Source organism: Polypterus senegalus, chromosome 7 (assembly GCF_016835505.1).
Source record: "Polypterus senegalus isolate Bchr_013 chromosome 7, ASM1683550v1, whole genome shotgun sequence".
NCBI classification, from domain to species: Eukaryota; Metazoa; Chordata; class Cladistia; order Polypteriformes; family Polypteridae; genus Polypterus; species Polypterus senegalus.
The window spans coordinates 164,972,937-164,987,220 of record NC_053160.1 but is presented as its reverse complement, the minus strand read 5'-3'; the positions used below and the strand labels follow the sequence as shown (position 1 = coordinate 164,987,220).

The 14,284-nt window shown below is 41.6% G+C and overlaps 1 protein-coding gene across 1 annotated transcript in view; it reads left to right on the top strand.

Annotated features, from left to right (window-relative positions):
• Positions 1-279: 279 nt before the first annotated feature.
• The window catches only part of slc27a6 (solute carrier family 27 member 6), an 89,130-nt gene continuing 75,125 nt past the window's right edge, over positions 280-14,284 (top strand). Inside the window, exon 1 of the mRNA XM_039759485.1 lies at positions 280-942. Within this exon, the coding sequence (XP_039615419.1) occupies positions 462-942 (481 nt within the window). The 5' untranslated portion in view covers positions 280-461. The remainder of the gene's footprint in view (positions 943-14,284) is intronic.

Here is a 14,284-nt window from a genome sequence, read left to right as displayed (position 1 = left end):
TTGCTCGAGTAAATATCACCCACCAATCTGCCTCATTACAGGGCTTGAATGTATTCGAATATGACCGCGAGTTCTGCTGCCTGCCTCCTATACACAAAAAACAACTAGAGAAACCGACTTTAGTCTTACTTTTCCCGGGGTGGGGCTCACAATCATTCAGTTGGTTCATCAAGCAGCCAATGCGTAGAGATTTCGTCACGGCAGGAATGCTCAGTGGTGTGCAATCTTTACGCGGACAGACAGAGGCGCGCGTTTCGCGATCTCGAAGTTCAGGGACAACGCCCCCTGGTCTAGCTCGCTTCCTCACGTGATGTGAAGTTGGGCAGTTCCAAGCGGCTGTTGGTTTCAGACATCAAGTCGATTGCTTCTTGACACATGTCGGCCGTGGACTTTTGTGCGTCCCTCCTGGAAATTTCTCGTCTTTCCTTCTTGTTTGGCACCCTTTCTGGCATACCGAAGCAATGTTGTTGGCAGCGCTTTCGGTGTTGCTAGCTGGCTTGTTGGCCTTGCACTTCATCCAAAAGTCGTATTTTCCGTACTTTTGGAAGGATCTGCTCTACTTCACCAGCGTCATCAAGTACGGAGTGAAAATCCAACTGTTCAAGCAAAGAGGCAGAGTTGTCAGCGTGCTCGATGTGTTTGTCCGGAGAGCTCGCACGCAGCCTGACAAGCCCTTCATCATCTATGAGGGAGAGGTGCACAGCTACGGGGACGTGGAGCGACGCAGCAATAAGGTGGCCCAGGTGCTGCTTTCCGAAGGCAGATTGAACAAAGGGGACACGATAGCCCTCCTGATGAGCAACGAGCCCGACTTCATCTGCGTCTGGTTTGGACTCGCCAAGCTGGGCTGTGTGGCGGCCTTTCTTAATTTCAATATTAAGTCCCGGGCAATCCTACACTGTTTGAGCTCTTGTGGGGCGAAGACGTTGATCGTGGGCGCAGGTAACTTGGTCTTGCTGATTTTTCTGCATTCTACTGTATCTAAGATGTCCTTAGTTTTAAAGCATTGCAAACTTTAAGCAAATGCTAAAATCTACCTCTACGGTGATCCATTTTCGCAGGAGGCACGAGTGTGCACTGACATTGACAGGTGGCACCTTTAGACCGTTATACATTTTACAAATGCAGTGTCCACACAGCCTGCTTCCCAAAACGATTGTCTGTGTGGTTTCTAAGCTGGCACATGGATTGTGGTATATATGGTTTGCAGTATTTTAAGAATTACCTGGTAGTTTAATATGATTTCGGGTATCATCTATATGGCGTGTAAATTTCTTAATGTACTGTGCAGCTATCCCATATTGTTGTATTAGAGTAGCCAGCCTTAGCCTAAAGCCCAAGCCAGAAACCTGAACCAGGTTTATGTCTGTTGTTGGTGTGCTGACCTTTAACCAATAATTCAATTTCATATTCATTACCTCTAGACAGTAAATTATTTTTTTATAGATAGTATAGGATAATTATAAAGTTGATTTCAAATATATTAATGACAAATATCAATGAATATCTATTGTTTCACAACTAACTGGTATGTTTTATAGCATTCTGCAAAGCTATCTTTATTCCGCTATGCCCTGGTACAGAGGCCTCCAGCTCTGGTCTTGGAGTGCTTCTGTGGTAGCAGGTTTTCATTCTAACCCCAAAACAGTGTGGTGCTGAGGTATCACCCGTTGCATGGCTGCACTTGGGTCCTAATCTGGATCCTGAGTTGGTTTGTCCTGTGGTAGATGCTGCAATGCACTGTATCAGTGCGTGCTCCTAACCTCCTCCTCCTATCTTAATTAGTGTCCAGTTTCTGCTGCTTTTGCTTTAATTTTAATTGATTTGCCCTAGCAGAAGTATTAATAATAATAATACATTTTATTTATACAAGGCGCCTTTCTGAAAACTGAAGGACACCGAACAAACAATAAATAAATAAATAAAAGACACAATTATAAACAACTAAAAACATCAGAAAATATTTAAAACCAAACATAACCAAAGTAATCATTAAGAAAAAGCCATTTTAAACAGATGCGTTTTAAGTTCACATTTGAAGGAAGAATATGATTTGATATTTCTTAGCTCGGCAGGTAATGAATTCCAGAGCTTGGGAGCAGAATGGCTGAATGTTCTGCTCCCCATGGTGGTTAGACGAGCGAGAGGGACAGTCAAATGGATAGAGGAAGAGGATCTAAGGTTACAGGAGGGAATGGCAACATGAAGAAGGTCAGAAGGTTATGAATGGTCTTAAATGTTAATAACAGAATCTTAAGCTTTATAAATATAATCTTTAATAATATAAAAACCTGAGTACCGGTAGGTAGATGTTTCTGTATCTAACCTTTCACATTCTGACAACCCTTAGCCCAACTGAGTATTGCAGGAAGCTGGAGCTCATCAAAGCAGAATCAGACGGACAGGAAGTCAGGAATTTGACAGGCATATGTACACACGTTTTCCAGTTTTCAGATAAAGTCAGTGCACTCGGATATTACTGTCATTTATAAGGGAAAAGTTGTTGGGAAAGCTAGATAGATGGAACTTTATTAATTCTGAAGAAAATTGCAGGGTTACAGCAGCAGACAAAAAGAGCACAAATACATATATAGCAAGAATGATTGTAACCATACACCATGAATGGCTCGGTACCAGGCGGAGCCATCGTTTAAAAAAAAAAACGCTTGCTATATCATACAGGTAAAGTATGCCACACACCAACACAAACAATACTTTGTTTGCAAGGAACAGGTGTCAACATTACACTCTTAGTAATTGTTACAATTTTTACGGTTGACTTTTCGTAATCTGGCATGAAATTATGAGTGTCATGTTTCAGAAATTGTCAGAAAAAATGTAGTGATTGTTCTGTATAAAATATAACCAAGCGTTATGCATCAATCTAAAGATGCCAACCAATATGATGAACCCCCACCACAACTGACCGAGCAAACACAAGTTATAGGCCGGAAACCGATGCAGAAGGACAGTGAAAAATGAACTCTCCTGCCTTTATTTTTTGAATAATAAGGCTTTATTTTGGGGGTACTCCCTCCAGATGTAGATTGCTGAAAAAATACCCCCAGGGTGTAAGGGGTATGCTAACAAGGTACAAGTACACTTTGCGGCTGAGTACAGGAATGACAGGAAGTGCAACGTTGAAAAGTTGGGGTACCAACCGGGTCGTCCCGTTTAATAAAGAGAATCCAACACAAAATGTGCGTTAAGGCTATAAAGAAAAAAAAACGTCACTTTGGCACAGAACAACAAAACAAGCTCTTTGACTTCAAGAGGAAAACAGGAATCATTCTTAGGAGCTCCATGTACTAGTTCACTCTCAGGTGAGAACGATGCCTTCTTCTGGGCAGCCAGGCGTCTTTATAGTGTGTTCACTGGAAGGACGGGCTAAGTGCCCTCACTGGGCAGTTTCTTGGTGCTTCGGGGAGATTGCCCTGGCAGGTTATCATATACCTCGATTGAGCCCGTGAAGAGGTCCTCCAATGTGCATGCCTGACAACATATAACAAGAATTATCTGTAAGTAAATCAACAAAGTGTAGGTATTTACCAAGTTATTATTTTAGAATTGAACATACAGTACTTTGTCACAGAGCAGAATGTCGGTCATTGGCACAGTATATTTCATGTAGCATCATTGTCTGTTAACATGTCTGCTAGACCAGCTCAATACCAGTCAGCAAAAAGGGAACAAGACATCCTTAACTGAGGGTAGAAGAACTTTACATAGTGCTCCCTTGAGCAATGCAGTTACCTCAAGCCGTTACTAAATGTGCTTCTTTGTTTAGTCAAGACCTCATACAGGGGTGAGAGTCATTGTCCATGTCTACTTCACCCAGTCAGTCCAGCCTGACTCCAAAGATCAAACTAAACATTTTAAATCTGGTTATTTAGTCTACTATTATTATCTTCACTAATGCCATTTTCCCAGCACAGTACCACAAAGGAAAATACACTGGCCACTACAGACATGTAAGTCATGTAGAAAACATGAAAGAGTGGCTTGCACACACTAAATGACCAACCTTCTCAGGACCTAGAGGCGACTCTGAGCCTTCTTGTATACAGTGTCACACAATAACTCGTACCTGGGTGGAAAAGTTTGGAGTACCAGACCAGAAATCCTCTTTCAATTCTTAATGTAAAGTTCTTAACACAAAAGAGAAATATGCTACAATGGCCTTTTTTAATCTTATCATGAACTTCTTGTCTTTGGCGTCAATGGGGCCTTAGGTGTGAGCCCTCTTCTATGCTGCCACTGAACTTACATCAGTTGGCTTGGAAGGTGCAGGACTTCCAGAGCTGGGGGCATATGCTGAACTCCATTTCAAAGTGGATGTTGGAATTTCTGAGTTCCTAGTCGGAAGTTTGATTTGAAACTCCCCCTTAAGTTGAATTCGAACTAGGAGCCTAGTGGCCGGTCTGTCAAGTTCAAGTTTGTCTGACTTCAGATCATGATGTCCAAAATGGTGACGTTCACCACAAACTTTATTGAATGCTGTAGTATTTATTAGCACTTCTGTCTATTTTTGTCTCATTAAATCAGTCATACACCCAGTACTGTTCAACGTCTGCCTGTGGACTTGTTGCAATGGTGTTTGAATATGCAAAATACCACATAATGTGTTGTTATAAACGGATATTTATTCCGACGGAGCAAGTACAAAAAATGTCTTGCTGGGCACGTCCATATTAGTTTTCTGAATATTTTACGTGAATGTCATCTTGCCAGAGAGACAAGACGTTCCACACACCTACCTGGATGGGCCGCCTCAAATTGGGAACCGAGTGCTGCCATGCAGTGGCCAATGCCTCAGCACCACACCAGTTCGACAGGCCTGACCCTATTGGCTGTCTGACGGTTTTGACTCCTCCAGGAATGACTTTTCCCCCCCATCTCCTTCATATTGCGAGCAGCCTTCCCGTGAAGAGCAGAAAGGATTCCAGTCTGTCGTCTCAGTACTGTGTAAAGTTTTTTTTTATGATGGTTGTTTGAAGTTTTTTTATGGTGGCTGGAGTGCCAGTCATGCCACCAACCCCCATGATTTCCCAGCAAGTTGGAGGACCGCTTGCAGGGCCAGATGCAGTTTAATTTCATACCCAGGACAACTCCTCCAATTAGCTGTGAACCATCCAATCTCGAGATTGCACAGGTGGTGAACCAGCTGTGGGTAGGGAAGGCTGTAGGGATCTGTGGTATCCGGGGAGAACTTCTCTAGGCTGGTGGTAAGGCTGTCTTTCTAAGATTGCAAGCAATCTTTGCTTCACTTTGGCTTAATCCCAACTGACTGTAAAGGGGACTTGTCACCCCTGTCTGGAAAGGGAAGGGTGATCGCCCGGATTGCGGCAACTACATGGGGATAACACTGCTCTTGGTGCCAGGTAACGTCATAGATAGGGTCATCCTCAGTAGGATGCGTGATCATTTGCTCACCTACCAGTGATCGGAGCAGTCCGGGTTTACGCTAAAGAAGTCTACCATAGACCGCATCCTGGCACAGAGGGTTCACATGGTGTGCAATTGCAAATATCGGCAGGGTTTCTTTCCAGCCCTTTGTTGTTTTTTGTAAAGTGTTCGACTCAGTTACTCAAGCTGCCTTGTGGGACATCCAGAGACTTCGTGGGATTCCCTCAAGGTTGCTGGATATCATGGCCGGCCTGTACACTGGTACTGTGAGTGCTGTGCAGAGTGGAGGCAGAACCTCTGCATTTTTCCCAGTTGATTCTGGGGTTCGTCAGGGGTGTGTTTTTGCTCCTACTCTGTTCAATGCTTGTATGTACTGGGTGTTGGGCAAGGTTATGGGGTCCAGTGACTGTGGGGCATCTGTTGGTGAAGAAAGATTCACTTATCTTAACTTTGCTGACGATGTTATGATCTTCACGGTGTCAATGGAGGCTCTGATCAGGGCTCTCGAGAGACTGAGCGAGGAGTGTGAAGTGCCTGGGTTTGCCAGTGTCCTGGATAAAAACTAAGATCCAGGCCTTTAATGACCTCTTAGGCACAGCCATCAACAGTGTGTCTGTCTGCAGTGAGAGTGTCGACCTTGTCGAGAGGTTTACTTACCTCAGCAGTGACATTCATGTCTCTGATGACTCATCCTATGAAGTCAGTAGATGGATTGGTAGAGCATGGGGGGTCATGAGGTCGAGAGAGGTATGTGTTGCTCCTGATATCTATGCAAAAGGACGAATGTCCAAGTCTTCAGAGTCCTGGTGCTCCCTGTCTTGTTATTATGGTTGTGACACATGGATACTATCCAGTGACCTGAAACGAAGACTGGACTTGTTTGGTACTGTGTCTCTTCTGAGAATCCTTGGGTACCGCTGGTTTGACTTTGTGTCGAATGAACGTTTGCTCACAGAGTCCTGAATGAGACACATTACCCGCATTGTGAGGGAGCGTCAGTTATAACACACTAGTGCGATTCCCAGTGGGTGATCTGGCTCGCAGGATCCTCATTGTTGAGGACCCGAATGGCTGGACCAGGCCAAGGGGGCGTCCACGTAACACCAGAGGGTGGGACTGGACTGTGTGTCTGTCAGGAGGGTTGCCAACCAGGATCCGAGCTGTTTCATCATGGGGTGGGTGCCCCAGTGTGCTCTATTAGTGCACGCTCCTCAACCTGACCTGGCCTGACCTTATGCAAACGTGGTCAACTTTGGTGTGGCATCATTGCTGGCCCCAACATATTACTTCCAAGATAAATAGAACACAGCAATAGTCACAAGATATCCATGTTTGGCCCTTCAGAGCTTTAGGTTAAAGGGAAGAGAACATTAACAGCAGTGCCCCCTCTCTTCCCAGTAGGGAATACTTTACCTGGGTAGATCCTTGAAGGTGTTCTCTAGACAGGTGTATATCAGAAAGGATACATTTGAGATCCTCTAAATAAATTAACAAGCTTAGAAAATAGATGTGAGAGTCTATATTCTTATGAACTGCACAAAAAATTGGGTAAAAAATTAAGTGTCTTTTAAAAGATGAGGAAGCTCTCTCTGATTAACCACATTATGATTATTTACTTATTCGGCTGTTGCCTTTATCCAAGACAGCTTACAACTTTGTAGATACAATTGGTTCCATTTCTTGTGTTTTTCCAATTGGAGCACAGGCAGGTGAAGTGACCTGCTCTAGGTCACACAGTGTCTGTAGCAGGATTTGAACCCACAGCTTCAGTGTTTGAAATCCAAAGTCTACAATGTCACACTGTCAGCACATGATGTATATAAATACAGTGGTGTGAAAAACTATTTGCGCCCTTCCTGATTTCTTATTCCTTTGCATGTTTGTCACACAAAATGTTTCTGATCATCAAACACATTTAACCATTAGTCAAATATAACACAAGTAAACACAAAATGCAGTTTTTAAATGATGGTTTTTATTATTTAGGAAGAAAAAAAATCCAAACCTACATGGCCCTGTGTGAAAAGTAATTGCCCCCTGAACCTAATAACTGGTTGGGCCACCCTTAGCAGCAATAACTGCAATCAAGCGTTTGCGATAACTTGCAATGAGTCTTTTACAGCGCTCTGGAGGAATTTTGGCCCACTCAACTTTGCAGAATTGTTGTAATTCAGCTTTATTTGAGGGTTTTCTAGCATGAACCGCCTTTTTGAGGTCATGGCATAGCATCTCAATTGGATTCAGGTCAGGACTTTGACTAGGCCACTCGAAAGTCTTCATTTTGTTTTTCTTCAGCCATTCAGAGGTGGATTTGCTGGTGTGTTTTCGGTCATTGTCCTGTTGCAGCACCCAAGATCGCTTCAGCTTGAGTTGACGAACAGATGGCCGGACATTCTCCTTCAGGATTTTTTGGTAGACCGTAGAATTCATGGTTCCATCTATCACAGCAAGCCTTCCAGGTCCTGAAGCAGCAAAACAACCCCAGACCATCACACTACCACCACCATATTTTACTGTTGGTATGATGTTCTTTTTCTGAAATGCTGTGTTCCTTTTACGCCAGATGTAACGGGACATTTGCCTTCCTTACTCTTATTCTATGTTAATTAATGTTGACTTATGTTTATCTTTTATTGTGTCTTCTATTACTCTATTCATTTTGTAAAGCACTTTGAGCTACATTTTTTTTGTATGAATATGTGCTATATAAATAAATGTTGATTGATTGATTGATTGATTGATTCCAAAAAGTTCAACTTTTGTCTCATCAGTCCACAAGGTATTTTCCCAAAGGTCTTGGCAATCATTGAGATGTTTCTTAGCAAAATTGAGACGAGCCCTAATGTTCTTTTTGCTTAACAGTGGTTTGCGTCTTGGAAATCTGCCATGCAGGCCGTTTTGCCCAGTCTCTTTCTTATGGTGGAGTCGTGAACACTGACCTTAATTGAGGCAAGTGAGGCCTGCAGTTCTTCAGACGTTGTCCTGGGGTCTTTTGTGACCTCTCGGATGAGTCGTCTCTGTGCTCTTGGGGTAATTTTGGTCGGCCGGCCACTCCTGGGAAGGTTCATCACTGTTCCATGTTTTTGCCATTTGTGGATAATGGCTCTCACTGTGGTTCGCTGGAGTCCCAAAGCTTTAGAAATGGCTTTATAACCTTTACCAGACTGATAGATCTCAGTTACTTTTGTTCTCATTTGTTCCTGAATATCTTTGGATCTTGGCATGATGTCTAGCTTTTGAGGTGCTTTTGGTCTACTTCTCTGTGTCAGGCAGCTCCTATTTAAGTGATTTCTTGATTGAAACAGGTGTGGCAGTAATCAGGCCTGGGGTGGCTACGGAAATTGAACTCCGGTGTGATACACCACAGTTAGGTTATTTTTTAACGAGGGGGCAATTACTTTTTCACACAGGGCCATGTAGGTTTGGATTTTTTTTCTCCCTAAATAATAAAACCATCATTTAAAAACTGCATTTTGTGTTTACTTGTGTTATATTTGACTAATGGTTAAATGTGTTTGATGATCAGAAACATTTTGTGTGACAAACATGCAAAAGAATAAGAAATCAGGAAGGGGGCAAATAGTTTTTCACACCACTGTTTATACAGTCATATGAAAAAGTTTGGGAACCTCTCTTAGCCTGCATAATAATCTACTTTCAGCAAAAAAGATAACGGTGGTATGTCTTTCATTGTCTAGGAACATCTGAGTATTGGGATGTTTTCCGAACAAAGATTTTTAGTGAAGCAGTATTTAGTTGTATGAAATTAAATCAAATGTGAAAAACTGGCTGTGCAAAAATGTGGGTCCCCTTGTAATTTTGCTGATTTGAATGCATGTCACTGCTCAATGCTGATTACTTGCAACACCAAATTAATTGGATTAGCTCGTTAAGCCTTGAACTTCATAGACAGGTGTGTCCAATCATGAGAAAAGGTATTTAAGGTGGTCAATTGCAAGTTGTGCTTCCCTTTGACTCTCCTCTGAAGAGTGACAGCATGGGATCCTCAAAGCAACTCTCCAAAGATCTGAAAACAGGATTGTTCAGTATCATGCTTTAGGGGAAGACTACAAAAAGCTCTCTAAGAGGTTTAAACTGTCAGTTTCAACTGTAAGGAATGTAATCAGGAAATAGAAGGCCACAAGCACAGTTGCTGTTAAACCCAGCAGGTCTGGCAGGCCAAGTTAAATGCAGGAGCGGCATATGTGCAGGATTGTGAGAATGGTTACAGACAACCCACAGATCACCTCCAAAGACCTGCAAGAACATCTTGCTGCAGATGGTGTATCTGTACATTGTTCTACAATTCAGCGCAATTTTCACAAAGAACATCTGTATGGCAGGGTGATGAGAAAGAAGCCCTTTCTGCTCTCACGCCACAAACAGAGTCACTTGTTGTATGCAAATGCTCATTTAGACAAGCCAGATTCATTTTGGAATAAAGTTCTTTGGACTGATGAGACAAAAATTGAGTTATTTGGTCATAACAAACAGCGCTTTACATGGCGGAAGAAGAACACAGCATTCTCAGAAAAACACCTGCTACCTACTGTCAAATTTGGGGCCCTTGTTAAAGTCTAGGGTCGGATGAATTCAACTCAATATCAACAAATTCTTCAGAATAATGTTCAGGCATCAGTCACAAAGTTGAACTTACACAGGGGTTGGGTATTCCAACAAGACAATGACCCAAAACACAGTTCGAAATCTACAAAGGCATTCATGCAGAGGGAGAAGTACAATGTTCTGGAATGGCCGTCACAGTCCCCTGACTTGAATATCATCGAAAATCTATGGGATGATTTGAAGTAGGCTGTCCATGCTTGGCAGCCATCAAATTTAACTGAACTGGAGAGATTTTGTTTGGAAGAATGGTCAACAATACCTCCATTCAGAATCTAAACACTCATCAAAGGCTATGGGAGGCTTCTCTAGAGGCTGTTATATTTGCAAACTAAGTATTGATGTCATATCTCTGTTGGGGTGCCCAAATTTATCCATCCATCCGTCCATTATCCAGCCCGCTATAACTGAACAACAGGGTCACGGGGGTCTGCTGGAGCCAATCCCAGCCAACACAGGGTGCAAGGCAGGAAACAAACCCCGGGCAGGGCGCCAGCCCACCGCAGGACCAAATTTATGCACCTATCTAATTTTGTTATGATGCATATTGCATATTTTTTGTTAATCCAATAAACTTAATGCCACTGCTGAAATATACTACTGTTTCCATAAGGCATGTCATATATTAAAAGGAAGTTGCTACTTTGAAAGCTTAGCCAATGATAAACAACCCTCCAAAGAATGAAGAGGGGTTCCCAAACTTTTTCACATGACTGTGTATGTCGTCTTTAAAATCATCCAGTTATGTGACCGTGTGTAGTGTTAATTTGGATAGTCACTGGGCTCTCTATTATTTTGAAACGGAACAGTCTGTTTTTGTGAAAAAGATAAATGAACAATATTTTGTTCTATATTCAGTAATATGCAAAGTAATTGAAAGTAAGAGGTGTAGCTGAGTATCTGCACTTGAATAGACAGGAAAAAATAAAATTAGTTTATTGATATGTTTTGAGATTTTTTCAGGTAAGGAAGACAGGAGTATCGAGGGAAGGTACAGTAGATATATCAGATAATGAAGACAAGGCATTTCAAGTTAATGTAGTTATGCTTACCTAAACATTAATGTAGGTGAAAGGTGACATGTTGCGTGTTGGTTAGCACAGTAGTGACACTATAAACCTATCAGCCTGTAAATTATGGGGTGGGGTAAAGAGGCATATGGTGCACCTGGAAAGTCCACTACAGACCAGAATTTGATTCTAAGCCTGCTATTGAAGTCCATTAGAATTAGTAAATAAAAACACAAAGCAAGCCTTCTGTTCAATTATATCTCCAGGAATGCTGTGTTTTTAATATTTTCCAGTATAGCATTTTTGAGGATTGTAAACTTGGTTCAGATATAAAATTTCATGTCAGTATTTGAAAAGTTGATGCAATCACCACACCATCTTTTCCATGATCACATGCATACGTAGTCTTCAATTCATGGATACAAAAAAGATGCCGTTCTGAAGACAGAAGGGCTCAGTGTGTTGCCTTATCCATTGTTTATCCATTGTGTACATTGTCTTGGCTGTTTGAGTCACAGATGGTAAACACTGTACATTCTGTTCTTATTCATTCTACAGAATAACAGTTGGGAGTCCCGCTTAAAGAAACGCATTGTATCTAAGGTTTGGGGCTCTGAACCACAAGCTTCCCATTAAGGTATCCATCTATGTAGGGCTAGAGAGTATAATAAAGTTTCAATTGGATTTGATATTTAAAACAAATCAATTTGTAAAAGCCAATATCGCAGTGGTCAGCATCTTTTTATTTTATTTTCCACAACTTCTTCTAAACATTAAATAAAATACACAAAACCTTTAGAACTCGCATAAATATGTCGACTCTGCTCACAAATAAAATACGCAGAACCTTCAGCGCTTTTGTAAATTTGTCGACTCTGACTATACAGTATTTCCTAAAAATGATGAATGTGAGAAACAAATGGAGAGAACATCAGAAGAGGAAAAGTTTAGAAGATGTAGGGTTAGCTCTGCTGTTTGTTAACTGGTGTGGGTTTACCAAAGATAACAGTTCAAGCAGTAGAACACCTAAATATAAAATATGGTACTACATATGAAGGGGCCTTCCAAGCACATGTGGCACCTACCTGCAAAGTTTTCTTCTGCCTCTGCAGCAAAAAGAGTCTGTGCTAAGCAAAGTTCCACTGAATATTCCTGTTCCGTTGTGTAGTATGCAAGCAGACAGGCAGCAGATGGAAGGAGACAATAACTGCAATGATTTATAATATTGCAAAACATGCTTTGGCTTACATAACTTGTGCCCTACACATGTTACTGCTTTATCACTAGTCAAATGGCTATACAAACTACTAATTCACATCATACCAGAAGTGACGTCTGCTCAGTGCAAGTCCTCATCCACCCATTTCACTCCATCACCAACAGTGTTTGTAGTTTGCTTTTCTGGGAATAATTCAACGTTTAGCCATCCATCCATCCATTATTCAACCTGCTATATCCTAATACAGGGTCACGGGGGTCTGCTGGAGCCAATCTCAGCCAACACAGGGCGCAAGGCAAGAACAAATCCCGGGCAGTGTGCCAGCCCACCGCAGGGCACACACACCCACCCACATACCAATTTAGGATCGCCAATGCACCTAACCTGCATGTCTTTGGACTGTGAAAGGAAACCCACGTAGACACGGGGAGAACATGCAAACTCCACGTGGGGAGGACCTGGGAAGTGAACCCAGGCCTCCTTATTGCGAGACAGCAACGCTACCACTGCACCACCATGCCACCCAATTCAGTGTTTATGTATAGGCTAAACTGCATTTCCAGCCATTTTATTTTCATTTTTTGTTTGCATTTTAATTTAACTGGTAAATTGAGCTCCCAAAATACAATAATGGATATTCAAAGTTTAGTGCATTCATTTTGAATACAATCCATATTAGTTTGTGAATAGAAGTTAGTAGTGGGATAATAAAATATATGAAATAAAAATATGCCCGATTTTATAGTGTCAATTTTATTAGGTAGCTGTTACTTCATTGTTTATTTGGAAGGAAAGTGTAAGTAAAGCTTCACAGGGTAGTTGAAACTGCTCTGTTTCCACTGAATTTCCACTGAGTATCACCACCTTCCTCAGAGGTTCAAGAGCCCCTTACAGATTCTTCTCTAGCACCAGATGTGTAAAGTACCTATCTATACTGTAGAGAAAGTAGAATTCAAGAAGCTGTTAATGACACAAGATATGAGCAAAGAGAATGGAGAGAGGGCAAGCAGTGTTTACTGACTGGCAGACACAGGCATCAGCAAGGCAGGCAAAACATGCAATGGAATCTTACAGTAAGTATAGGAGATATAAATCAAAAATGGTTTGAAAAACAAAAACATGTTATTTGATCTGTTCCATGAAATTGTTACATTTTGAAAAATGTGGAGATAAAAGAGAACACAAAATATAGAAACAAGTTTGGGGTAGGCACCCTGTAATCTTGGAACAAGTATTTGGCAAAAAAGTAGGTATTTACAGACTGGAGTCCAAAACTGAACTGTGAGACAAAATGAAAATGGCGGTTATATAGGTTAGTTGGAGGAAGTGACGTCAGAGTGGCCGGAACAGGAAGTGACATCAGAATGGCTGGAACTGGAAGTGACATCTCTAGAGCCAGGCGGGATTTCTTAGGCTTGGCTGCAGAGGAAAGAGAGAAAGGATCAGTGAACACTGCCATCCCCTGGTCTGGCACGTAATGATACCCATTCAAGCCCTTTAGCTGCCTCCCATGTGCACATGTATGACGAAAAAAGTTTCCTTAGCTAATATTTCATCTTATTATTGTGCTAAAATATACAAGGTTTTATACACTATAGAAAATGTGTACATACATGTGTGTACTGTGCTGATTTTCAAACTTTAAGGTATTTTCGGAATATATCGAGAAAAACTGGAAATTGCATTTTGGGTCAAAAATAATTGCAGTGTCAATTTGCGTATCGCACAGTCTTACATCTTTGTGAAGTTAAGTGAGTTCTTTAGCCAACTATGCCACAGTTGTAGGAATGTGTGTGAACAGTCATAATGTAACTTTGGGCTTGTAAGATATTCTAGGGTCGTGTTTGCCATGTAAAGATGCAGCATAAACAAAGTAAAATTTCTCCCTGTTGACAGTTAAAGTTGTATCTAAATCTTAAAATGTTTTATTTGTTAAAAGGATATATGAAATCTGAAAACATGGCAAAATGTTGCATTGTCTACCTGTAAATCGATGCTGAAATATGTTGCCATAAACACACAAAAC